We start from the raw sequence: 26,909 nt of genomic DNA on the forward strand, positions 1-26,909 counted from the left end.
AAAAAGTGAGTTATAGAGAAATAGTGAAGGACCAGAGAAGTAAAGAACGCTTGACAAGAGAGTTTATAAAGGTAATAAAGGAAAAGGAAAACCTGGTAAGAGACACTGTAGATAAAAAGAAGAGTGTAATGATCTTTGGCCTGGAAGAAAGTGAGATAAAAAAAATTGGTATAAAAGAGAAGCAGAACAAAGAAAAACAGCTCGATTAGTACTGAGTGTGATAAACGAAGGGGATACAAAGCTGGAAGATGAAATAGAGGTGTACAGGATTGGTAAATATGATCAAGGAAAAAGTAGACCATTGAAAATCAAACTAAAATCCCAAACAACAGCTGAAGAAACATTGGCAAATGCGTGGAAGCTAGCCAAAAGTAACAAGTTTAAATAAGCCTGGATTAGAAGAGAAATGAATGAGGAAGAAAGTAAGAAACTTAATGAATTGAGAAGTGAAGCAAAAGAAAGGAATGAACAGAGAACACAAGAGGAAAAGGAACTTTCTTCTGGAGAGTAATGGACCTAAGGTTGAGGAAGTGGTACATGTGAAGAGTGAAGGGTGCAGAGGCACAGCTCTAAGAGAGGGAGGGACATGGACAGTGGCATACACTAATCGCTCGTTTGCGACAACGTCGTCATAACTCAAAAATAGCAATTTTTCACGAGAGCCATTTTAAAGAATGAAAACACTCTCAATATTGTGAATAGTCCCAAAAGACCATAGCTGGAACATTTTTTGAAACATCAAATAGTCCTTTAAAGTTTATAGAAATTGAAATAATTATATCTTCACTAATCAAACCTTTATTTAAACTTTTATAATGCTTTTTTTTAATATGACGTTCTTCATAAAAAAATAGTAGACCTCTCATGTGCTATTTTGTTTTGTGCCATTATTGAAAGGAAAATAATCACCAATGTGTTACTTAACTATGTATTGTTCATTGCTTATGACTTTGACAAGATTGATGATAATACATTTTCTTATTATGAAAATGATAGATACTTCCTAATAAATGAAAGATATTGACTGTAACACAAAAAGATATTAAAAAAAACATTGTTATAACATAATAGATTCCTCCTAATTATATATTTTTTTCAAATATATATATATATATATATATATATATATATATATATATATATATATATATATATATATATATATATATATATATATATATATATCCTCATGAACATAATAGATTCTTCCTAATTATCATTTTTTTCAAATAAAAAAATCCTTATGAACCTAATAGATTCTTCCTAATTATTTCTTTCAAATATGCCTAAGGAATTAGACAACTCAAAAATTTTCAAATAAATGAAAGATGGACTGTATAATAAAAAAAACATTATAAAATAAACATCTATTTAATATTCCATTCAAATAATATGTACCTAATGAATTAGCATACAACAAAACTTAATATCGTAATAGGCATACTAAATTTGTATTTTAACTCATTTCATTAAGATTGATTTCATTTACAGGTCTTCATAAAATTTATGATGGCATCGTGGAATCAGATTTTTATTACAAAGGTCCATCAAGTCTTTTTTCTTGTTAGCAGGCAATGTAAGTTTGCTGGAGTAACATGGCAATAAGTCATTAATGGAGGTAGCTTTATTTGAGTTTTTCAAAATTTTAAGCTCCTTATAGTCTGAACCATAGGAATGTTTACAAAAAACTGACAGTGGTGACTGCTTTTCAAATTTCATTACTTTAACATCAGAGAGTTGAAGAGTCTTGCAATTGATAGGTCCCATTTCAGTAGCTAGAGACTTGATGTTCAAGAAATCTTTGTAACAAAGCTCTTTTACTACAAAAGGCTGTCCTTTCTTTCTAGCAGTTCGAATTGCCGTTACGTAAGTTTCCGGCACATAAATGGGTCCACTTTTTAAAATTCTCTTTACTTCTCTTTCAATTAGGGAATGGGCAGAGTCACCCTCATTTTGGGTATGCCCTTTTATTAGAAACTTGTGTGTTATTGAAGTTATATTTGGTAAGTTGTTTACTGCATAAAGGTAAAGTGCCATCATGAACTTATTTTTCTGTTGGCCAGAACAGTTATCTGAGTAAAAAATCATGTCAGTTTCTCCTGCCTCACACAAGGTTTTAATGTAATCGAGAACACAGGTCCCAATTTCATTAACCCCACGTTGGCCATTAGTTTCATTCCAGACATAGCAATTACATGAGTTTGTTTTAGCATTGTAAATAGTAAAATTTAAAACATTCAGCTTTGACTTGTAATAAAAAACTGAAATGTCCCCTTTTGGTATCTGCATTACAGCCTGAAGGTCATAAACAGCAACAACTGCATCACTCTCAGTTTTATCTTTATGTTTTTCATTTCTTGACATGTCTTTTTCTTTGTGGTGATTTTCATAGCTTCCTTGAAGGCGCTCTTTCTCTTCATTCTCCGCATTAAGATAAGATGAACAAACATCGCATTGGTCCTTTTTAGGAACAAAAAAAGAAATATTATACTCTGTGGTAAAAATGCGATAAAACAGAGTGTAATTGGCATAAGGTACCTTTTGTTGTTTGGACTTCTCAACATAATCGCGGTGAATTTCTGCAATTGTTTTAGAGCCGCATATGAATGTCCTACTTGATGTAGCTCTCGTTTAGTGACTCTCTATCTGAGGGATAGACTCAATATGTGCCTTGACGCCTTTCCTAATTTCAGGATCAACAGTTACTTGATTACCATGTTGGCCTCTCTTATCAGGTTCCATAAGAACATTAGCAACTCTGCTTTGCTTTGCTAAAGCTGTTCTTATTGGCCGGTCATTGATATCAAGTGTGTTCTTGAAAAAAAGTTTGCAAACACGAATTTCATTCTGACCAACCATGAAGTGAAAGGAACTGTTATTGTTCCTAGGTTGACGGTTGCCTCCCTCATGAACATACTTGTATTTAGATCTAACAGTTTTAATGCAGTTTGAAATGAACTGCCACTGTTGAGCAATGTCTCCTAATGCCCAATAAGAGTCAAAGAGTTTTTGACTTTCTTCTTCATTTATCTGTTCTGAACATTTAATTCGACATTTATTTCCACATGGCAGTTTCATTTTCCTTTCTGGTCTTATTTTCTTATTTTTGCTTATATAAGCCTTTCCAGAGTTCCTTAATTTTTTCGCTTTATGTTTCTTCCATTGACTCAGGTGCTGTTTACGTTTATGTCCCTTTTGCGGACTAACTAGTACAGGAATTTTATCAACTGCGTCCTTCTCTTCAAGGTTAAAACTCTCTTCTTCCTCTTTGCTTGGGATATAGTCCTTATCTTTCACGGAATCATCTGTGTCAATATCTTCAGTTTCTGAGTCACTGCTAGAAGATGATTCACTGCTAGTAGACGAGTCACTACTAGAGGACGAGTCACTACTAGAAGAAGACTTCCTGTTATTTGAAGCAGAGCTTGCACCCATAATGCTTGCTGATGGCAGCAGATGGTCATCATTGATTTGAGGGTCAACAGGAAGTTCACATCCTACAAAGTACAAAGAAATGGGTCTAAAATGTGATTTTTGTTTTTTGTGTTAAAAACGCTCTATGGTATGTAAGACAGCATGTGTAATTTTTTTTTAGTTTGGGGGTGAACTATAAATTCCTCAGATGGGGGTCCAAATTTTTAACAACAAGAACCAAAAAATCTGAAAATTTTACTTTATTTTGCATTTTTAAAAAGTTGGATCTTTAAACTTCAAAGCCTTACTCCTCCGAAAGTTTTGATTGTTAAAATAGTTTTCATCAAAATTGGCTCAATAATAAAAAAAATAGGCTTACCTCCCACCTTAAAGCAAATTATATAGAAATATAATCAAGGTTATGACAGTATATACCTGTACTATTTTCCTCAGGGTTTTCTTCACTATTTTCCTTAGCCTTTAATGCTAATTCTAGCATAAGTTTTCCTCTACATGACATGGTACCTATTTAATCTGAAAAAAATATGATATTTATGAATACAATGTTTTGTTGCAACAATGTCACCAATGTAAATAATACACTAACTTTTTTAAGTTTTTCGCAAGATTTTCAAATAACAATGACATAATTTAAGTTAAACAAAAATGTGCTGCTGTAATACGAGGTAATGTTTGCAACAATACTGTCATAACTCAAATACAACACCTATTATTCACAAGGTTTTTTTCCAATAATGACACATTTTGAATTAGGACGTAAAACATAGATGTTTGTTTTTACCAATAATGACACATTTTGAATAATGACGTAAAACATAGAGCTCTATGTTCGCAGACAAAACGTATTACATCAAAATAACACATTATTGCATGAAACATAATTCATAAGTTCAGTACTTACATTTTGTACTAACATAGTTCTAAATCAAAATATGACACTCTAAATGACAGCGTGAGTGTAGTTACCCCAACGATGGTCACAGCACAACTGACATGTAACGGTCTTCACGCAAAGAAGTTGGTACATATTATGTTATGTCGTTATGACATTTAGCGCCTCTAGCGGTCAATTTTTTAACTACAATTATGACACTTTTGCCAAAAAATCTGCGTTTCAAGATGAATATGTCTATATAGATAACTCGAAAATCCATTTTTTTTAGTTATGACGTTGTTGTCGCAAACGAGCGTAATGTGGATGGTTTAGTTTCAGTGATGGATGAAGTGATTGAATTTATGAAAGCAAATGAACCAGACATCATGGCAATGGTAGAAACTAAACTAAGAGATTCAGAGACATCAAATTTAGGAGGAGGAAGTACAATATGTGGATAAGAAACAGATGTGGAAAAGGAGGAGGTGGGGTGATGATGCTTGTTAAAAAGGGTATCAGGATGGAGAGTGGAAAAGGCAGAAGGCTTGGTGGAAGGCCTAAACTTACAACTAATAAATGGAAGAGGAGGAATACAATGTCACAGTGGTGTATGTCCCACCAAAAACAAAGACCTGGAATAGACAAGAGCATGAACAGTTGCTGAGTGAGACAAAAGAATGGCTTGTAAAGAAAATTAAAGAAAACAACAAAATTGTTAAAATGGGAGATTTTAATTGTAGAGATAAATTGGGAGGAGTGGAACACAAGAGGAGGAGAAGACTCATGGGAAGATAAGGTTCTGAAACTGGCAATGAACAATATTATGACACAGTGGGTTGAGGAAAACACTAGATACAGAGGAGCAGAGAAGCCATCAATTTGGTATTATCAAAAGAAACAGATATTATAGAAGACATGAACTATAGTTGTCCACTAGGAAAAAGCGACCATGTCATGATAAGGTTTTGTATTAAAGAAAAAAAGAGAGGAGAGTAGATGTGAAGATTATAAAAGTGAAAGATTTAATTATGGTAAGTAAAATTTTGAACAAATGAGGAGATGCTTTGGTGAAGGGGACTGAAGTACACTTATCACAGCAAGTAATGTGCAAAAGAAGTGGGAAGCTTTCATCAATATTTATGAAGAGGGAGTGAAAAGATATGTACCAAAAGTAGAGACAAAGAGAAGATATAACAATGACTGGTATAATAGAAGATGTGAAATAGCTAGGGAGGAGAGGGAAACGGCATGGAATAGATGGCGGAGGAAAAAAAAAGCAAGAGCTGTGGCAAAACTACACAACCACAAGAAATGAATATGTAAAGGTTATTAGAGAAGAAAGGAAAAATTATGAGAAAGATGTTATGGACAAATGCAAAGAGAAACCAAAACTGTTCTTCAGATATGTGAACAGCAAAATGAAAAATAGAGAAGGAATAAGCAGATTGAAGGTGAATGGTCAAATGTGTGAGGATCCGGCTGAATTGGCAGAGATAATGAACAGGAGTTTTCAATCAGTATTCACAAAAGAGAAAACATTTGTGTACCAGAGTGAGATGAGTGAGGAAATGGGTCTGGGGGAAATCCAAGTGACTGAAGAGGATGTCCAGAAACAGATGGAGGAACTAGACATTAGGAAGGCCCCTGGACCTGATGGAGTGTCAGGATGGATACTAAAAGAGTGCAATCAGCAGTTGACATGGGTAATACATAATATTATAGAAAGCTCCCTAATTGAAAGTAGAGTCCCAATTGAATGGAAGAGAGCTAACATAGTGCCAATCTACAAAGGTGGTAGTAAAGAGGACCCCTTAATCTATAGACCTGTGTCTCTAACAAGTGTGGTGTGCAAAATGTGTGAAAGATTGGTGAAGGATAAATGGATGCAGTATCTAGAAGGAAATGAAGTGATATTAAAGCAACAATTTGGATTTAGGAGAGGGAGATCGTGTGTTACAAACTTACTGAGTTTTTATTCTAGAGTGGTAGATATAATGCAAGAAAGAGATGGATGGGCTGATTGTGTTTATTTAGACCTGAAGGCAGCCTTTGATAAAGTGCCACACAGAAAATTGTTGTGGAAGTTGAAGCATAATGGTGGGCTAAGGGGGGGGCTTGCTGAGATGGATGGAAAATTTCTTGACAAACAGAGAAATGAGAACCTTGGTAAAAGATAAAAAATCATCATGGAGGGAAGTCATAAGTGGAGTACCCCAAGGCTCAATACTTGCACCAATCATGTTTGCAGTCTATATAAATGATATGACGGAGAAGGTGAAAAGCTACATGAGCCTTTTTGCGGATGATGCAAAGTTGCTGAAGAAAGTTGAGAGTGCAGAGGACTGTGGAACGTTACAAGAAGACCTGAACAAGATATCAGAGTGGAGTTATAGATGGGAAATGGAATTTAATTTAAAGAAGTGTAAAGTAATAGAATTTGGAAAAAGTACAAGAAGAGTAAAAGGAAATTATGTGTTGAATGGTGTAAGGTTGAGTGGAGCAGAAGAGGAAAAGGATCTCGGTGTTACAGTGACTGGGAACCTGACCCTGGAGAGACACATTAGCAAAATTACAGGAGTAACCTATAACTTGTTGAGAAGAATAAGGCAGGCCTTTGCATATATGGATGAAGAGATGGTCAGGAAGATGATCGTGTCGCTGATAAGACCCAGACTAGAATATGCAGCAGTAGTGTGGTCGCCATACAAGAAAAAGGATAAAAGTAAGTTGGAGAGAGTTCAGAGAGCAGCTACGAAGATGGTACCAAGTATCAGAGACTTGTCATATGAAGACAGACTGGAAAGGATACATCTACAAACGTTGGAAAAGAGGAGAGAAAGGGAAGACATGATTGCGATATATAAAGCATATAAGGGAGTAGAGGAGGTGGACCGGAGCAACTTAATGGTCTGGGATACACGGGACACTAGAGGACATGGAAAGAGGCTGAAGAGGAGTGCTTGTAGAAGAGACGCCAAAAAGTACCCATTGTATTGATGTATGGAACAGTCGGGATGAGGAGATAGTAAATGAAGAAAGTATACATGGATTCAAGGCTAAGTTGGATATTAAAAGATATGGAGATGGGACAGCACAAGCATAACTCTTTTCCCATAAAGCATAACTAGGTAAATACACACACACACACTTTATACTCACACCAGCAGGCACTGTGCAGGTGACCTTTGTGGGTCCACCAGAGATAACCACACACTTCTTGCCACCCAGAGTCATAATGGCACTGCCAGCCTCCCACCCATCACTGTCTGGGAAGCCAGTGCCAGTCACAGTGAGAGGATACTGTCCACCAGTGCTGCCCTCCATGATGCTGAGTGCAACCACGGTGACTGGCACCATGTAGATGATGGGGGAGGGGAGCAGTGCCGAGCCAGCCGGCTGCATGCTGAGTGCCACTGAATGCAAGCCGCCCCACAGTGCTACAGTGCAGGTGAGCTGGGTGGCAGTGATGGCCGTGCCACTCAGGGTGAGGGTGTGCTGCAGCCCCTCGCCTGTCAGGAAAAATACAAGTTTGGAATGAGTTAAATTAGATGGTGAAGGTGAGGGTGAGTGAATGCCATGGGCCCTTACCTGATGAAGGCAAGCCAGGGAAGAGGCAGAGCTACAAGACTAATCAGACAAACAGACAGACCGACGGCTCACCTGCAGTGCCGGAGACGCCAGTCAGCATGGGAGTGGTGGCATCATCGTAGGTGAAGGCACAGGCACCAAGACATGCACCAAAGTAACCATTCACTTGTACTGTCACCTGATAGCAATGAGGCAAGATCATGTTATTAGTTATCCTCATCATCTGGAACTCCCTGCCTGCTTCTGTATTTCCCTCTTCCTGTGACTTCAACTCTTTCAAGAGGGAGGTTTGAAGACACTTATCCTCCAGTTTTGGATGATCCTTTTTTACTTTCCTGTAGGTTACTGGCACTCACTGAGCTTTTTTTTTCTTTTTAGTTGCCCTTGGTCAATGTCCCTCTTGCAGTAAAAATATCATTATCATTAGTGATCCATGCCTATATTCTCTCTCTCTCTCTTTCTCTCTCTCTCTCTCTCTTTCTCTCTCTCTCTCTCTCTCTCTGCCAATCAGCAAGGACTTACATGAGGAGAGTCCCTATGAGTGGTCACAAAGTCTGTCTCAAGAGGGCTGTGCCAAAGGACTCCAGCTGAGTCACGAATGATCTTGGTTTTTAGAGTTCTGTGAAGGAGCAATGGGTAACTTAAACAAATGGACTAACCTAACCTAACTTAAACAAATGGACTAACCTAACCTAACTTAAACAAATGGGCTAACCTAACCTAACTTAAACATATGGACTAGCCTAACCTAACTCAAATGGACTAACCTAACCTAAACAAACAGACTAATTTAACCTAACTTAAACATATGGACTAGCCTAACCTAACTTAAACAAATGGACTAACCTAACCTAACATGTGAACAAATCTAGCCTAACTTGAACAAATGGACTAACCTAACCTAACAGATGGGCAATAACAGAATAACAAAAATGGTAGAAAAAGCAGATAGATAGGTTAAATAAATAAGACAGGGTAAAGAAAGAAGATAGCTAAAAATACATACATACATACATACATACATACATACATACATACATACATACATAAATACATACATACATATGCCAAGGCTGTTTCCCTCCATAACATATAGATAGGACAAAGGAAATAACCCAACAAATGAGAGACAGTTAAGTTAAATAGAGATTGCATAAAGAAAATACCCGAATAATGAAGCAAGTAAGTCAAAAAGATAGGATAGGATACAGTAAGGAAAATGACCCTACAAAGAAGAAAGGATTAGGTCAAACAGATACCATGGAATAGGTTAAATAAATATGACAGTGTAAAGAAAGAAGATAGCTAAAAATACATACATACATACATACATACATATGCCAAGGCTGAGAGAAAATTATTCCACACAGAAGAGACAAATCTCGTAACTCTGCCACCAAAGAATACAGGTTTTTCACAACTAACTCTAAATAAATATGGGAATAAACAGAAGAGAGAGCAACAAATACTTCCAATCCCTCACCCATCAAACATCAGGTTATCTGTGTGTATCTCCACCAGCTCCTTTCTGCCGGGATCTTCCTCCCACTCAATGTAGTAGTGGTAGTTCTTGCAGGAGCCGGAGTACTGGACTGTGAGATCAGTTCCCAGGGCACTTTCCAGAATGCCCTCCAGGACCTTTGGGTCAACACCTGCTGGAATGTCTGCCAAAATGAGTGAATGAGTGAGTGAGTGAGTGACTGACTGACTGACTGACTGACTGACTGACTGACTGACTGACTGACTGACTGACTGACTGACTGAGTGAGTAACTGACTGACTGACTGAGTGGATAAGTGATTGAATGAGTGAGTGAGTGAATGAGTGAGTGAGTGAGTGAATAAGTGACTGAATGAATGAGTGGGTGAGTGAGTGAGTGAGCGATGCAGAATCTTTCCTTAACCATTATTAACATTATGAAAAACAGCTGAAAATCTCCAAAATTCAGCTTGTTAAAAGTGCAGAATTCTTATGAAACTGTCACTAGTCATGAAAAATATCTCTGAAAACTTCACTAAACTACCACTACCCCTCTTAAACTATCATCAGCATCATAAAACACCTTGAAAACCAAATAACCTCCACAGCAGCCTGTTAAACTACTACTGTCCTTCTTAAGCTTGCACCAGAATTATAAAACACTCTTGAAAAACCTAAATAACTTTCAGTAAAGCCTTTTAAACTCCCACTTCACCGTTGAAAAAAAAAAAAAAAGTTACACTAGAGCCTTTTAAAAATTACCACTTCACTCTTGAAAACCTAAATAACTCCCACTACAGCCTTTTAAACTCTCACTTCACCCTTGAAAAACTAAATAACTTCCACTAAAGCCTTTCAAACTACCACTGACCACCCTTGAAAAATTAAATGACTTCCACTAGAGCCTTTTAAACTACCACTGGCATTCTTAAAAGCCTGAGGAAACCTCCACTGCAGCCTGTTAAAATGAAAATAAGATAAGACAGCAAGACATATAGGAACACTGGCCAGTGACATCCATAGTTCAGTCTCCCAACAAACCTTTTACAACCTGCCCCTGAATTCCGAGGTCCCAGCGAGGGGACCCGTGGCAGTCTGAGAGGAGCGTGTGACTGTCACCTGAGTGTCAAAGCTTGCTGGAGGACCTGATAGAGGGAGAGAGAGTGGGAAAAGTACTGATTAATGCTGTGGGTTTTATGGCAGTGTGTATTAAGTTTTGTCGTTTTTGCTTCTTTTAGTATGTGGGTGGCTTTGTTTAAGGCAACAATATGATGGAACACAAATGAAAAGGGCCCACTAAAGGTGTCAGTCCCCAAAGACTTGTCAATGGGTTACCTAAGACTAAGAGGAAAATATATTAAGCTGCATTGTTTTCCTTTATTGTTGAATGTAAATGTGGATGATAAGGCATCTTTTTCTTATGATTCTCTCTCTCTCTCTCTCTCTCTCTCTCTCTCTCTCTCTCTCTCTCTCTCTCTCTCTCTCTCATCTCATGATCCAATAACACACATCCAGCATCATGACACTACTAAACAAAGTAAAAAAAGATAAATAAATTAAAATAAAAAAAAGTAAAAATACCACAAACTCCATGGAAAAAAAAAAGCAGATAAGAAGAGGAAACAGAGTGACGGGCAAAAAAAAAAAAAAAAAAATATGGAGGACAAAACAGGATAAACATTTCACCTTCTTCATTATTTTTACCTTCCACCTGCAGGACCCCAAGGAGGGACATTCCAGTCTTGCAGTTTGTGGTCTGGAATTCCAGGGAGTACCCATTCTCTGTCATCTTCTTGACTGCCACATCCTCAATAAGGATTCCCTTCTGCTTGAGGGCGGGCGGGTACATCTGTGTCACTGTGGCAGGGGAGGAGGCAGTAAGGGTTAGTGTGTGTGTGTGTGTGTGTGTGTGTGTGTGTGTGTGTGTGTGTGTGTGTGTGTGTGTGTGTGTGTGTGTGTGTGTGTGTGTGTGTTTTACTATTAGAGAGTATGGACAGCAGATGTATGGATTCCCTCACACTTACCAGAAGTTGGGGTGGTGAGGAAGGCCACCTCATCAACATACACATCATCAGTCACTCCTGCAGGCTTTGGGAGACTCACACTCTTCACCAGCAATGTGTCTCCTGTCTTGTAAATGGATCTTTCCGAACTGACCATTGCCTCCACCAGATCCTCACAGTGGTGCGTCCAGCTGTGGGCATTAATGAACAGAATGAAAACAGCAATACTTGTTTTTAACTCCTACAAAAGTTTTTTGGTTTTATTATTACATGATTCTAAAGTACTTATCCAATGTATGCTGCCAGGCCTTGCTATGGATGTACATGGCCAGCTGTGCTATGCTGAAGCTCCTGGGATGTAATAAGGTGGTCCACAAGACTGTCTCTTTCCACCAGTGGTTGGCAGGGCATGTGAGTGTGTGGAGCTTCATCTGGTCCAACCCATGTGGGATGGATGGTAGATGGATAGACTGAGAGAGAAGCTGGCTAGGTATTGTATAATGTGGAGGAGGAAGCTGTGTACAGGTGTTATTCTTTGCAGGGAAGGGTTAAACTGCTTGTTGGTGAGGTCATGCTGGAAGACTATTTGCTCTATAGAAGAAGAGAAAGGTGTAACTATTGATCTGCAGTGTAGAAGAGAGGTGTAACCATCATTTGTGGGAAAAAAACACCTGAAGATCAAAAAACAAAATAAGGCACTTTTTTCCTATCTTTTATCTCTTTTATTGACCTGTTTTACCTTCTGTTTTCTTTCCTTTAATATCACATTGCATGTTCAATAGAAGCAAGTTGTATAGAAACTTTAAGTTGTATAGAAAAAAACACCTGAAGATCAAAAAACAAAATAAGGCACTTTTTTCCTATCTTTTATCTCTTTTATTGACCTGTTTTACCTTCTGTTTTCTTTCCTTTAATATCACATTGCATGTTCAATAGAAGCAAGTTGTATAGAAACTTTAACCCCTTAAGTTAATTTCCATCTCCATCTCTGGGTAAATATGGCAAACTTAGAAAATGACAGAAGATAATTTTATTTTAAAACTTAATTTCTCTTTGTAATTCTGAATACAATGATGTACTTTCCATCACACTATTACCCTTGAAAGTAGAGTTAAAGCATATCAAAAGTTCCTTCCCTGACGCACAGTGTAACCCGCCGAGCAGAAATAACTTGAAGTGCGATAACATTGCGCAAATTCTCTCTCTCTCTCTCTCTCTCTCTCTCTCTCTCTCTCTCTCTCTCTCTCTCTCTCTCTCTCTCTCTCTCTCCTTTTGGGCATTTCATTTGGGTTGAAAAATTGTACTTCCAATGAGAGAGAGAGAGAGAGAGAGAGAGAGAGAGAGAGAGAGAGAGAGAGAGAGAGAGAGAGAGAGAGAGAGAGAGAGAGAGAGAGAGAGAGAGAGAGAGAGATGGAAGTTTGAGAGGTGGCCACAGAGGTCCACTGTGACTGTCAGAGGAGGGAAGTGGTGCCTTTTTACCCTTCCTCCATCTCCAATTTCAAATAAATAGCGTGAGTGATACAAGAGGGTCTTATCACACGCACACACACACACGTGTGTGCGCACGTGCAATTGGAATTCTCAGCTATAAGGTGTACAGAGACTAGGCTTGTCATGTCAAACATCACTTGATAAGCCCTCCCCTTTTCCTCCAACCCATCCCTCTCTCTCTCTCTCTCTCTCTCTCTCTCTCTCTCTCTCTCTCTCTCTCTCTCATACACAAAGGTAGCTTGTAATTTTTTTTTACTTGGCTAGTGCAGTAAAATCCCTCTTATCTGGCATCAACGGGACCACCGACATGCCGGATACTTGAATATTGCCGGATACTTGAATAGAAGTGAAATTATATCCACAATCATCACCCTACACTCACGCATCTTACCATAACAAAGATCAGCTGATCTTAATCAGCAGCTGATCTGATCAGCTGCTTAAGTGTGAGCACAACACGCTTACTCTTTTCTACAACTTTAGGCATGATGAAGGTGTCAGGCGATAAACAGTGCACATGCGGGACTAAGTCACTGAATAAACACAGTGCAGTGGGCCGTGGGTGGCGCGAAGCAGTGCGCTCTGGTGGCGAGGGGACAAAGTATGCCTCGCGTGGGAATTTCAATCGATTTTATGAGTACACATTGATTTTTTATTGATTTTAAGGCTCGGGGAAAAATGTGCCAGATACTTGAAGCTGCCGGATACTTGAATGCCAGATGAGAGGGATTTTACTGTAAACATAAACTGTCTTCACTCTCATCAGTAATATCTGCATCACCCCCAGATGACATGTTTAGGTCACTATCCACATTGCTCCCTTCACTCAGTGGGTGTGTTCCAACCTCAGTGTCATGGGAGTTACCAGATGTTATCTCTAGGAGGAAAAAAAAAGCTTAGTGAGACCAAACTGAAATAGTCACCGTGGCAACTCAGCTAGTGGAGAGAGTTGCTAGATACTTACAACAGCCTTCCAATTTGAGTAAGCAGGAGGAAAATACAAACGTGTGGCATGAAAAATCATGATTTCTCATGATTTCCAGAATGATCACCGTCCCACGATACAGTCATTCATGGACAATCACCATATATTAATGGTTAAAAAGACAAGAAGAAGGAAGCAGATATGATATCTTCATCAACTGATACCTTTACCTCCTCACTCTTGTATTCCTTTTCTTCATGCTACAGAACACTCAGCATGGACAGAGCTACACAGAACACTTTTCATTCTAACATCCTACCGGTTGGCTGGAAAAGAACGCTCCAGTAGCACAGTCTCCTCCTCCTCATTGCCCTCCTTGTCCCTGTGTGTGTGTGTGTGTGTGTGTGTGTGTGTGTGTGTGTGTGTGTGTGTGTGTGTGTGTGTGTGTGTGTGTGTGTGTGTGTGTGTGTGTGTGTGTGTGTGTGTGTGTGTTGTTCTTAACTAATTACAATTTTGTATGATTGAGTCAACCTAGTAATGTTCTGTCTTTTAAAGTTAATTTGTCATATTCATCTTTAAAGCCATGAATGCTCCATGTGTGTGTGTGTGTGTGTGTGTGTGTGTGTGTGTGTGTGTGTGTGTGTGTGTGTGTGTGTGTGTGTGTGTTATGCCTGGTTTGACTCTGCTATTACACATCCACAAGAGATTATTTTAATTTCTATTTCAGCTGGACAAAAAAAATGATATTGTAACTTTTGTATTACTTGTGTTTTTGTCAGTAAGCAACAATGATGACAACAACAACAACAACAACAACAACAACAACAACAACAACAACTACTACTACTACTACTACTACTACTACTACTACTACTACTACTACTACTACTACTACTACTACTACTACTACTACTACTACTACTACTACTCACATATCTATAGGTGTTAGCGTTGATCATACTGTTTGATGCAGCCTCCCTGAAGATTCTTGGCTCATTTCTTGACAACCTGAAGGCTTTCCTGGTGGCAGATTGTGCTGCATTACAATCAACACATCATCAATATTGTCATTCATTTTCAACTTTTTTTTATTACCAGATCTGTCATGTCACTAATTATTTCTGGTAATCTATCAACTTCTATCAAGTACTTTCAAGCTCTTCTACATTTCCTCAATAATTTCATATTTTCCAAGCCTCCTTTACTTTCCCTATTTATTTATCCATCTGTTTATTCCTGTCCTTTTATTTCCTCCGTCCATGCTCCATTCCTCTCATTCTCCTCTTGTCCTCTTCCTCACACACTCCATCACTCCATCCTCTATCTATTTCCATCCTTGAATGTTCTAATTTTCTTTCTCTCTTCTTGTCTCCCTCACCTACTCCATCCTCCATTTATTTCCATCCATGCATGTTTAAATCTTATTCCCTTCCTATCCTCTCTCTCACACACTCCAATGCTCCATCTATCATTTGTTTCCATCCTTACATGTTCAAATTCTCTCATTAACCCCTTATCCCTTCCCTCACATACTCCATCACTCCATTCTTGCTTGCTCTTATTCTCTTCTCATCCTTTCCCTAACAACTTCCAACACCCTCACACTTCAATGGAGGTCAAACTCTCAAACTCATAGCTTTCAACACCCAGCCTGCACATTCCAAACAGTCACACATCCCTCCTGCCTCCCAAACACTGTCACACATCCCTCCTGCCTCCCAAACACTATCACACATCCCCCCTCCCTCCCAAACACTATCACACATCCCTCCTACCTCCCACAGAAGGGTTCCACATCCCCTACTACAGTGCCAAGCATTCCTGGAAGTCCTATCTTGTCTTCAAATGTTCTGTAGTGCATGGTCTGGATCCCACTGAGGTACACGTGGCATTTCTGCTCTGTCATGTCCAGCAACTGCTCTTGAACCTGTGTAGAAAGAGGTGGTGTTGTACTTTTTCCTGTGATGGACGTCAAGCTGGTGTTTCCAAGGGAAGTTTTCTTTGCAGTGTTGTGAGTGAAAGGGAATGAAGCTGAAGGTTAGATTTACTTAGGTGTCTGATATCCTAAGACTTTTGGTAATAGCAGTTGTTGACGGTAAGAGTAGTGCTGGATTAATAGTCTGTCCATCTATATGACTGGTTGCCAATCCCACATGAGGTGGTCCAGACAAAGCACCACACACTCATATACCTATCATTAAGTAGTTATAGTAGTGGTAGTGGTAATGGTAATGGTGGTAGTGGTGGTGGTAGTAGTAGTAGTAGTAGTAGTAGTAGTAGTAGTAGTAGTAGTAGTAGTAGTAGTAGTAGTAGTAGTAGTAGTAGTAGTAGTAGCAGAAGTAGTAGTAGTTAATGATATAACACCCAACTCTTCATCTCTTTCACCATCTAATTCTGTACACCATAAGAAAATTAACCAGAGAAAATGCAGTTTGAATTGTGTGGCCTCTCTCTCTCTCTCTCACCTGTGCAGGGTCAGCAATATCAATGACAGGCGACGTCATCCCGTCCAGGTACAGCACACCAGTGACAGGAGACGTGCCTCGTATTTCAATGTGCTGCACCTCCCACCTCTGTATGATGTCCAGGGTCACTCGCTGCCTCTCGTTAACGGCCTGAGGGGTGCTTCTCCTGGTGAACTTTGTGTGGAAGTCCTTCATAGCAAGAGTAAAGTCTGTTGTAGCTGTAAGAGAGAGATGTGTTGGCTTGAAATGTAAGGAAAAATGCTTCTCTTTGTATGGATAAATTCTTTTGTAGCAATGAGAAAGAAGTTGACTTTGTAAGGCTATTTCTTTTTCCTAGCTGTAAGAAAGATGTAAGAAAGACACCTGCCAAAACAATAATTACTCCCAGTGAGGTCTAAAGCACTGTTCAGGGGGTGCTGTGAACTTATCATTAAACCCAGCTGTGACCTCACTGAACATTTCCCTTTGTGTCTCACAACACAAGGGGGCAGTCACAGCCTGTCCTCTAAAGACAACTCTCTTCCTCCACACAAAACTACAAGCACCTAATAACATACACATCCTTCACTCAAAAATTTTAAAATCATCATGGCAACTCCTACAGCAGCCTCGGAGTCCCCATCTGGGGAGGGGACCATAAATGTCCCCAGGTCGGACTGCATTTCTGTCGACGACCCTAAGTGTCTTGACACCCCCCTCAACTTTTTCTTCATTAACTTCTACAACATTCGCGGTCTAAGATCTAATTTTCAATCTGTAGAACACCACCTCTCCTCTTCTAAACTTCATCTTCTTTTCCTCACTGAAACTCAGGTGTCTGAGGCAACTGACAGTAGCCCCTTTTCTGTTCCCTCCTACACTCTCTATCCTCATTTTCGATCCAAAGCTGGATGCTGCGTTTATGTGCGCAATGACTTAACCTGCTCTCGTGCCCACACTCTTGAATCTTCCGAGTTTTCCACCATCTGGCTACGACTACAGAGTCACTCTCAAACTAAATTTATCTGTGCTGTATACCTCTCACCTAACTCCTCTGACTAAAACAAATTCTTTGGCAACTTAACTTCCAAAGTGGAGCACATTCTGACCCTCTTCCCTTTTGCAGAGATCATTCTTGGAGACTTCAATGTTCACCATCAGCTTTGGCTTTCCTCTCCCTTCACTGACCATCCTGGTGAACTAGCCTACAACTTTGCTATCCTCCATGACCTAGAGCAATTGGTGCAACATCCTACTGGTATTCCTGACCGTTTTAGAGATACGCCCAACATTCTTGACCTTTTCCTGACCTCTAATCCTTCTGCTTATACTGTCACCCTTTCTTCTCCGTTGGGCTCCTCCGATCACAATCTCATATCTTTATCTTGTCCTATCATTCCAATCTCTCCTCAGGATCCCCCTAAGCGAAGGTGCCTCTGGCGTTTTGCCTCTGCTAGTTGGGGGGACCTGAGGAGGTATTTTGCTGATTTTCCTTGGAATGACTACTGCTTCCGTGTCAGAGACCCGTCTTTGTGTGACGAGCACATAACAGAGGTGATAGTGTCTGGCATGGAGGCGTACATTCCTCACTCTTTTTCTCGTCCAAAACCTTCTAAACCTTGGTTTAACACAGCTTGTTCTCGTGCTATACATGATAGAGAGGTGGCCCACAAAGGTACTTAAGCCATTACCAGAATCTCATGCACTTTATATTTCTGCCTGGAACCATGCCAAGTCTGTTCTCCAACTAGCCAAAAACTCCTTCATTAACAGAAAATGTCAAAACCTTTCAAGATCTAACTCCCCTCATGACTTCTGGCATCTAGCCAAAAATATCTCCAATAACTTTGCTTCTTCTTCTTTCCCTCCTCTATTTCAACCAGAGGGCACCACTGCTATCACATCTATTTCTAAAGCTGAACTCTTTGCTCAAACCTTTGCTAGAAACTCTACCTTGGATGATTCTGGGCTTGTTCCTCCCTCTCCTCCACCCTCTGACTACTTCATGCCACCTATTAAAATTCTTTGCAATGATGTTTATGGAGCTGATGGTCTCCCTCCTATTGTTCTCCGAAACTGTGCCTCCGTGCTTGCACCTTGCCTAGTCAAACTCTTTCAGCTCTGTCTGTCAACATCTACCTTTCCTTCTTGCTGAAAGTTTGCCTACATTCAACCTGTTCCTAAAAAGGGTGACCGTTCTAATCCCTCAAACTACCGTCCTATTGCTTTACTTTCCTGCCTATCTAAAGTTTTTGAATTTATCCTCAACAGGAAGATTCTTAAACATCTATCACTTCACAACCTTTTATCTGATCGCCAGTATGGGTTCCGTCAAGGACACTCTACTGGTGAACTTCTGGCTTTCCTTACTGAGTCATGGTCATCCTCTTTTAGAGATTTTGGTGAAACTTTTGCTGTTGCCTTGGACATATCAAAAGCTTTTGATAGAGTCTGGCACAAAGCTTTGATTTCCCAACTACCCTCCTACGGTTTCTATTTTTCTCTCTGTAATTTCATCTCAAGTTTCCTTTCTGATCGTTCTATTGCTGCTGTGGTAGACGGTCACTGTCCTTCTTCTAAATCTATTAACAGTGGTGTTCCTCATGGTTCTGTCCTGTCACTCACTCTCTTCTTATTATTCATTAATGATATAATCCAAACTTCTTGTCCTATCCACTCCTACACTGATGATACCACCCTGCACTTTTCCACATCTTTTCATAGATGTCCAACCCTTCTGGAGGTAAACATTTCACGCAGGGAAGCCACAGAACGCTTGACTTCTGATCTTTCTAAAATTTCTGATTGGGGCAGAGCAAACTTGGTATTGTTCAATGCCTCAAAAACTCAATTCCTCCATCTATCAACTCGACACAACCTTCCAGACAACTATCCCCTCTTCTTCAATGACACCCAACTGTCCCCCTCTTCTACAGTGAACATCCTCGGTCTGTCCTTTACTTATAATCTGAACTGGAAACTTCACATCTCATCTCTAGCTAAAACAGGTTCTATGAAGTTAGGCGTTCTGAGACATCTCCGCCAGTTTTTCTCACCCCCCCCAGCTGGTAACTCTGTAGAAGGGCCTTATCCGTCCATGTATGGAGTTTGCTTCACATGTCGGGATGGGTTCCACTCATACTGCTCTTCTAGACAGGATGGAATCAAAAGCTTTTCGTCTCATCAACTCCTCTCCTCTAACTGACGGTCTTCAGCCTTTCTCTCACCGCCGCAATGTTGCATATCTAACTGTCTTCTACCACTATTTTTGTGCTAACTGCTCTTCTGAACTTGCTAACTGCATGCCTCCCCTCCTCCCGCAGTCTCACTGCACAAGACTTTCTTCTTTCTCTCACCCCTATTCTGTCCACCTCTCTAATGCAAGAGTTAACCAGTATTTTCAATCATTCATCCCTTTCTCTAGTAAACTCTGGAACTCCCTGCCTGCTTCTGTATTTCCACCTTCCTATGACTTGAATTCCTTCAAGATGGAGGTTTCAAGACACTTATTCATCAGTTTTTGCCCACTGCTTTGACCCTTTTATGGGAAAATATGCCCACTTCAGTGGGCATATTTTTTTATTGGATTTTTGTTGCCCTTGGCCAGTGTCCTTCCTACATAAGAAAAAAAATAAATTCTGGTATAGCTGAAAAAAAGATGCACAGACTGTGAACAACAACAACAACAACAACAACAACAACAACAACAACAACAACAACAACAATAATAATAATAATAATAGTAATGATAATAACAGTAACAATAACAACCTCTAGTCTGGAACTGTATCTCTAAATAGGCAGGTGTTCCCTTCTTAAGTTCAAATTCTTGCTACTGCATAACTTCAAACTGTGGAAGTAAAACACTAGAGACACACACACACACACACACACACACACACACACACACACACACACACACACACACACACACACATACAGATAAGGAGGCCATGTATAGATTAAATCAAATAAATCATGTGTATCATTTACATACACAAAAAAAATAATAATAATAAAGCTTATATATATTTCTACTTTTCTCAGAAGCTTCCCAGCTTCTCAAAATGCAAATGAGCAACAAAATAAATCATGTCAATCACTTATACAAAGAAAAAAAAAGATTACATTTTTATTTTTTCTTCTTAAAACTTCTCAAAATAAAGACAAGCAATGTGAAAAAACTCATCAAGACATGGAATAAGTAGTGTTTCTGTCTGTCCTACTTCGCTGTCTGAATCTCCATTGGCTGCCAGCATCACAAGCATCCGCTCACCAACCTGAACTGATAGAGAGTAGGTCCCATCATGTGGTGGATGTAGGTACCCTGTGCAGGAAGATCATGGGGTTGTATGTTTGAGTGTCACCTTTGTATTCCTTTTTAAGCATTAGAAAGAACTAAAAATATTATGCTTGTATGTTGGTGCGTCACCTTTGTATTCTTTCTTTACCATTAAAAAGAACTGAAAATATTATGGTTGCATATCTGTGTCACCTCTGCATTCCTTCTTCACCATTAAAAAGAACTGAAAATATTATGCTTGTATGTCTGTGTATTACCTTTGTATCCCTTCTTCAGCATTTAAAAGAACTGAAAATATTATGGTTGAATGTCTGTATGTGTGTGTGTCTATGTGTGTGTGTGTGTCACTTTTATATTTCTTCTTCATCATCATGAAGATTAAATATATTATCTTTCTTACAGGCAGAACAAGACTTGCACTGAGTTCTGAGAGAATGCAGGGGACACACACTAACTCAAATGCACACAATACCATCAGGAAGAACTAATACATCACTTATCTTGCATTGAGTCATAAGGGAACACAGACACACACTTCCTCTATCACTATAACACACATAAGCAGGAGTCCCACCTTTCAGAGTGCCCACAGTATCCCGGGTCACCTCAATGGGAAACTTGAGCTCAGCATCTTGAGGGACAAAAGCCTTGTAGCCAGCATGGGAGGGAGACAGGGCTGCCCAGCTTGTCTCCTCCAGGAAGTTGGACTCAAAGTATTCCCCTTGGTACAGCTCAACAAGTAACCTGCGCTCACCTGTACATGGAAAGGATGAAGTGTGTGTGTGTGTGTGCGTGTGTGATTGTAGTGATAGTTTAGCAGGCTCCAGTGTGGTTTTCAAGACTACTTGTGATTTTCTTGATTAACAGGCTCCAGTGTGGTTTTCAAGACTACTTGTGATTTTCTTGATAGTTAAACAAGGCTAGTGATAATTTAACAGATTCCAGCACAAGTTATAAGGGTTTTCATGTGTGTTTTCATGATTCTAGTAATACTTCAACAGATTCTGCATCATTTGGTAAAAAAAAAAAAATGAGAACTTGACCAATCCTCTCTAGTGCCTGTAAAAACAACCCTAATGAATGGACAGCATTTCAAAATACAGGAGGTCCTTGAGTTAAGATGGAGTTCAGTTCCTATGCCATGTCATAAACTAGTTTTGAGTGTAGGTCTGAACCAGCCTAAGTAGTAAGTACCTACAGTAAGTCATGACAGAACACCCTCAAAAACCGCAATAACTTCCAATAGAGTCTGTTAAATTACTACTGCCCTTCTTAATCTACCATCAGAATTATAAAATACTTGAAAAAAAAAAAAACTTACACTAGAACCTTTTACACTAGCAGTCCGTCCCCGTGAAAAACCTAAATAACTTACACTAGAGCCTTTCAAACTACCACTGTTCCCCTTTGAAAAAACCTAAATAACTTAATCAAGACTTTTTAAACATAACTACTGTACCTGTAAAGAAAACACATGAAGGACATACAATAAATAAAAATAATGAAATAATCAGTAAAAAAAAAAAAGAGGGGGGGAAGAACTGCCTGCATCGCACCCCCAAAACGGCAGAAACTGAGATCACTGTAAACTGAGGACTCCCTGTACAGTGATGACCAGCAAGACAGTGAACTGACCTGAGCCGGCCGAGGTCTTCCCTTGGGTTGGAGTGAGGCACTGGATTTGCTCATCAGTGATGTCCTGGATGGCACACTGAGCATCCCCCACTAACACCTGCAGCATAAACCTCATTACTCACAGCACTCTCTCCTTGTATGAGTCAAAGCCAAGAACATCACACCTCATCACTCATGGCACTCCCACAGGGGCATTGCAATACAGAAACACAGGGTAGTGAAGGAGTAGCCAGCACCACTGTTGCTGTACCTTGGTCTGCTCCTTGTATGGGTCAAAGCCAACACCATCAATAGTGAACAGCGTGCCGCCCTGAGAGGACCCCCTGAGCGGACTCACATTGTGCATACCTGCATGGAGACACACCACGTCACTCCACTAGCCACTCCACACTGCACTACTACATACACACTTCTTTTGCTGTTTGCCTAGAATGAGGGGTTGGTGTCATGGACAAGTCTCCTTCAGTTGTTTTTTTTTTTTTGTCCCTTGCATCTATATAAACACTCATGCTGATCGTGTGTGTGTGTGTGTGTGTGTGTGTGTGTGTGTGTGTGTGTGTGTATGCGTGTCTACCTAGTTGTATTGTCCAGGGGACGAACCAAAGCTCATTTTGCCTTGTCTCAATAACCATATTTATCCAGTTTCTCTTTAAACATGTGTACATTGTTTACCACAACCACCTCTTCCTTCAAATCATTCCAGATTTCAATAGTTCAATATGAGAAGCAGTATTCTTTGATGTTGCTTAAGATTCACTCTTCTTTATTTTCTTCCCATGCTGCCTCATCTGTCTCTCTCCTTCCTCCATCTGTGGTACCAAGTCATTTCTGTCTATTTTTTCTATATTGTTTACTATTACTAATTTGTACATTGTAATCAGGTCTCCTCTTTCTCTTCTCTCTTGTAGTGTTGGTAATCCCATCTCTTCAAGTCTTTCTTCATAGCTTAAGTCTTTCAATTATGGTACTAAATTTGTCGCTATCCTCTGTGTTCTTTCCAGTTTCTGTATATCTTTTTTTTTTCTATGCGCAGCCTAAACTACTGCTGCATGTTCTAATTTAGGTTGCATCATGCTTGTTATAATTTTCTTCATAATTTCTTTATCTAAATAGTTAAACACCACCCTAATGTCTTAACAAGCTGTATATAGAGCCAAATATTCTGTTTATGTGGCTTTCGGGTGATAGTGTGTCCTGAATCATTACTCCCAAATCTTTTCTTCATTACTTTTTATTATTTCTCCTCCCATTTTGTAATTCCATGAAGGTCTCTTTTTACTTTTTCTTATTTCCAACACATGGAATTTAGAATTTAATACTAGAAAGCATTAAATTCTAGTTTCCATCTTTGGCTTCATGCATGTATCTTGTCAATATCCTTTTGTAACTCCTTGCAGTCATTTTCATCCTTTATTATTTTCATTATTTTTCCACCATCAACAAAAAGGTTTATATAACTATTTAGATCCTCTGTCATATCATTTATATATATTTGAAACATAATAGGTGCCAACACAGATCCTTGCGGTACCCCACTTGTCACTTTGCGCCAACTTGAATTATTGTCTCTGATCACTGTTGTCACTTCCCTCCCTTGTAAATAATCCTTCATCCATCTTAATGTTGCTCCCTTTAGCCCTCCTCCATTCTCTGATTTCCACATAAGACTTTTGTGGGGAACTTTATCAAATGCTTTTTAGAGATCCAGGTGTACTGTACAAACCCATCAGTCCCTCTCTTGCACTCCATCTATTACTCTTGTATAGAAGCTCAGTAGATTTGTGACACAGGATCTTCCTTTTCTGAATCCAAATTGCTTTTCTGTAATTATCTTTTCATCTTCTAAATACTGCACCCATCTGTCTTTAATTACTATTTCACAAAGCTTGCTTACAATACTTGTTAAAGACACTGGTTTGTATTTTAATGGTTCCATTTTATTTCCCCCTTTGTATACTGGCACTATGTTAGCTCTTTTCCATTCCCTTGGTACATTTCCTTCTCTCAACAAGCTGTTAATTATATCCCATATGGGGTCTTCCATTTGTTCTCTGCATTCTTTTAATATCCATCCTTTTTTTTTTTTTTTATGTAGGAGGGGCACTGGCCAAGGGCAACAAAAATCAAATAAAAAAAAAAACCCACTGAAATGCCAGTCCCATAAAAGGGTCAAAGCAGTAGTAAAAAAATGATGGATAAGTGTCTTGAAACCTCCCTCTTGAAGGAATTCAAGTTATAGGAAGATGGAAATACAGAAGCAGGCAGGAAGTTCCAGAGTTTACAAGAGAAAGGGATACTGAGAATACTGGTTAACTCTTGTGTTAGAGAGGTGGACAGAATAAAGGTGAGAGAAAGAAGAAAGTCTTGTGCAGCGAGGCTGCAGGAAAAGGGGAGGCATGTAGTTAGCAAGATCAAAAGAGCAGTTAGCATGAAAATAGCGATAGAAGATAACAAGAGATGCAACATTGCAGTGGTGAGAGGCTGAAGACAGTCAATTAGAGGACAGGAGTTGATGAGACAAAAAAGCTTTTGATTCCACCCTGTCTAGAAGAGCAGTATGAGTGCAACTCCCCCAGACATGTGAAGCATATTCCATACATGGACAGATAAGGCCCTTGTACAGAGTTACCAGCTTGGGGGGTGAGAAAAACTGGCAGAGACGTGTCAGAATGCCTAACTTCATAGAAGCTGTTTTAGCTAGAGATTTGATGTCAAGTTTCCAGTTCAGATTATAAGTAAAGGACAGACCGAGGATGTTCAGTGTAGAAGAGGGGGACAGTTGAGTGGCATTGAAGAAGAGGGGATAGTTGTCTGGAAGGTTGTGTCGAGTTGATAAATGGAGGAATTGAGTTCTTGAGGCATTGAACAATACCAAGTTTGCTCTGCCCCAATCAGAAATTTTAGAAAGATCAGAAGACAAGCATTCTGTGGCTCCCCTGCATAAAATGTTTACCTCCTGTAGGGCTGGATGTCTATGAAAAGACGTGGAAAAGTGCAGGGTGGTATCATCAGCGTAGGAGTGGATAGGACAAGAAGTTTGGTTTAGATCATTAATGAATAATAAGAGAGTGGGTGACAGGACAGAACTCTGAGGAACAGCACTTTTAATAGATTTAGGAGAAGAACAGTGACCGTCTACCACAGCAGCAATAGAACAGTCAGAAAGGAAACTTGAGATGAAGTTACAGAGAGAAGGAGAGAAGCCGTAGGAGGGTAGTTTGGAAGGTTGTGAAGTGAGAGATGTTTAAGAATCTTCCTGTTGAGGATAGATTCAAAAACTTTAGATAGGCAGGAAATTAAAGCAATAGGACGGTAGTTTGAGGGATTGGAACAGTCACCCTTTTTAGGAACAGGCTGAATGTAGGCAAATTTCCAGCAAGAAGGAAAGGTAGATGTTGACAGAGAGAGCTGAAAGAGTTTGACTAGGCAAGGTGCAAGCACGGAGGCACAGTTTCGGAGAACAATAGGAGGGATCCCATCATGTCCATAAGCCTTCCGAGGGTATAGGCCAGCAAGGGCATGGAAAACATCATTGCGAAGAATTTTAATAGGTAGCATGAAGAAATCAGAGGGTGGAAGAGAGGAAGGAACAAGTCCTGAATCGTCCAAGGTAGAGTTTTTAGCAAAGGTCTGAGCGAAGAGTTCAGCTTTAGAAACAGATGTGATAGCAGTGGTGTCATCTGGTTGAAATAAAGGAGGGAAGGAAGAAGAAGCAAAGTTATTGGAGATATTTTTGGCTAGATGCCAGAAGTCACGAGGGGAGTTAGATCTTGAAAGGTTTTGACACTTTCTGTTCATGAAGGAATTTTTGGCTAGTTGGAGAACAGACTTGGCATGGTTCCAGGCAGAAATATAAAGTGCATGAGATTCTGGTGATGGAAGGCTTAAGTACCTTTTGTGGGCCACCTCTCTATCATGTATAGCACGAGAACAAGCTGTGTTAAACCAAGGTTTGGAAGGTTTAGGTCGAGAAAAAGAGTGAGGAATGTACGCCTCCATGCCAGACACTATCACCTCTGTTATGCGCTCAGCACACAAAGATAGGTCTCTGATACGGAAGCAGTAGTCATTCCAAGGAAAATCAGCAAAATACCTCCTCAGGTCCCCCCAACTAGAAGAGGCAAAACGCCAGAGGCACCTTCGCTTAGGGGGATCCTGAGGAGGGATTGGAGCAATAGGACAAGATACAGATATGAGATTGTGATCGGAGGAGCCCAACGGAGAAGAAAGGGTGACAGTATAAGCAGAAGGATTAGAGGTCAGGAAAAGGTCAAGAATGTTGGGCGTATCTCCAAGACGGTCAGGAGTACGAGTAGGGTGCTGTACCAATTGCTCTAGGTCGTGGAGGATACCAAAGCGTAGGCTAGTTCACCAGGATGGTCAGTGAAGGGAGAGGAAAGCCAAAGCTGGTGGTGAACATTGAAGTCTCCAAGAATGGAGATCTCTGCAAAAGGGAAGAGGGTCAGAATGTGCTCCACTTTGGAAGTTAAGTAGTCAAAGAATTTCTTATAGAGTAGTTTGGTGAAAGGTATACAGCACAGACAAATTTAGTTTGAGAGTGACTCTGTAGTCGTAGCCAGATGGTGGAAAACTCGGAAGATTCAAGAGTGTGGGCACGAGAGCAGGTTAAGTCATTGCGCACATAAACGCAACATCCAGCTTTGGATCGAAAATGAGGATAGAGAAAGTAGGAGGGAACAGAAAAGGGGCTACTGTCAGTTGCCTCAGACAC

General features: G+C 39.8%; 1 protein-coding gene across 5 annotated transcripts in view; it reads right to left on the minus strand.

Moving 5' to 3' along the window:
- Positions 1 to 1,279: 1,279 nt before the first annotated feature.
- The window catches only part of LOC135112227 (fibrocystin-L-like), a 42,954-nt gene continuing 17,324 nt past the window's right edge, over positions 1,280 to 26,909 (minus strand). For 3 of the 5 annotated variants that reach the window (XM_064026499.1, XM_064026490.1, XM_064026480.1), the window contains 10 exons: positions 22,428 to 22,525; positions 22,178 to 22,274; positions 21,117 to 21,296; positions 16,261 to 16,478; positions 15,571 to 15,722; positions 14,728 to 14,815; positions 11,401 to 11,810; positions 11,081 to 11,233; positions 10,418 to 10,521; positions 9,387 to 9,561 (listed from right to left, as the gene is read on the minus strand). In XM_064026499.1, the coding sequence (XP_063882569.1) occupies positions 11,646 to 11,810; positions 14,728 to 14,815; positions 15,571 to 15,722; positions 16,261 to 16,478; positions 21,117 to 21,296; positions 22,178 to 22,274; positions 22,428 to 22,525 (998 nt within the window). In that variant the 3' untranslated portion in view covers positions 9,387 to 9,561; positions 10,418 to 10,521; positions 11,081 to 11,233; positions 11,401 to 11,645. Of the gene's footprint in view, positions 3,498 to 7,468; positions 7,819 to 7,969; positions 8,076 to 8,419; positions 8,517 to 9,380; positions 9,562 to 10,417; positions 10,522 to 11,080; positions 11,234 to 11,400; positions 11,811 to 14,727; positions 14,816 to 15,570; positions 15,723 to 16,260; positions 16,479 to 21,116; positions 21,297 to 22,177; positions 22,275 to 22,427; positions 22,526 to 26,909 lie in introns of those variants that run through there. The other 2 variants (XM_064026506.1, XM_064026511.1) reach the window with 2 other exon arrangements.

Source organism: Scylla paramamosain, chromosome 2 (assembly GCF_035594125.1).
Source record: "Scylla paramamosain isolate STU-SP2022 chromosome 2, ASM3559412v1, whole genome shotgun sequence".
Classification (NCBI taxonomy): Eukaryota; Metazoa; Arthropoda; class Malacostraca; order Decapoda; family Portunidae; genus Scylla; species Scylla paramamosain.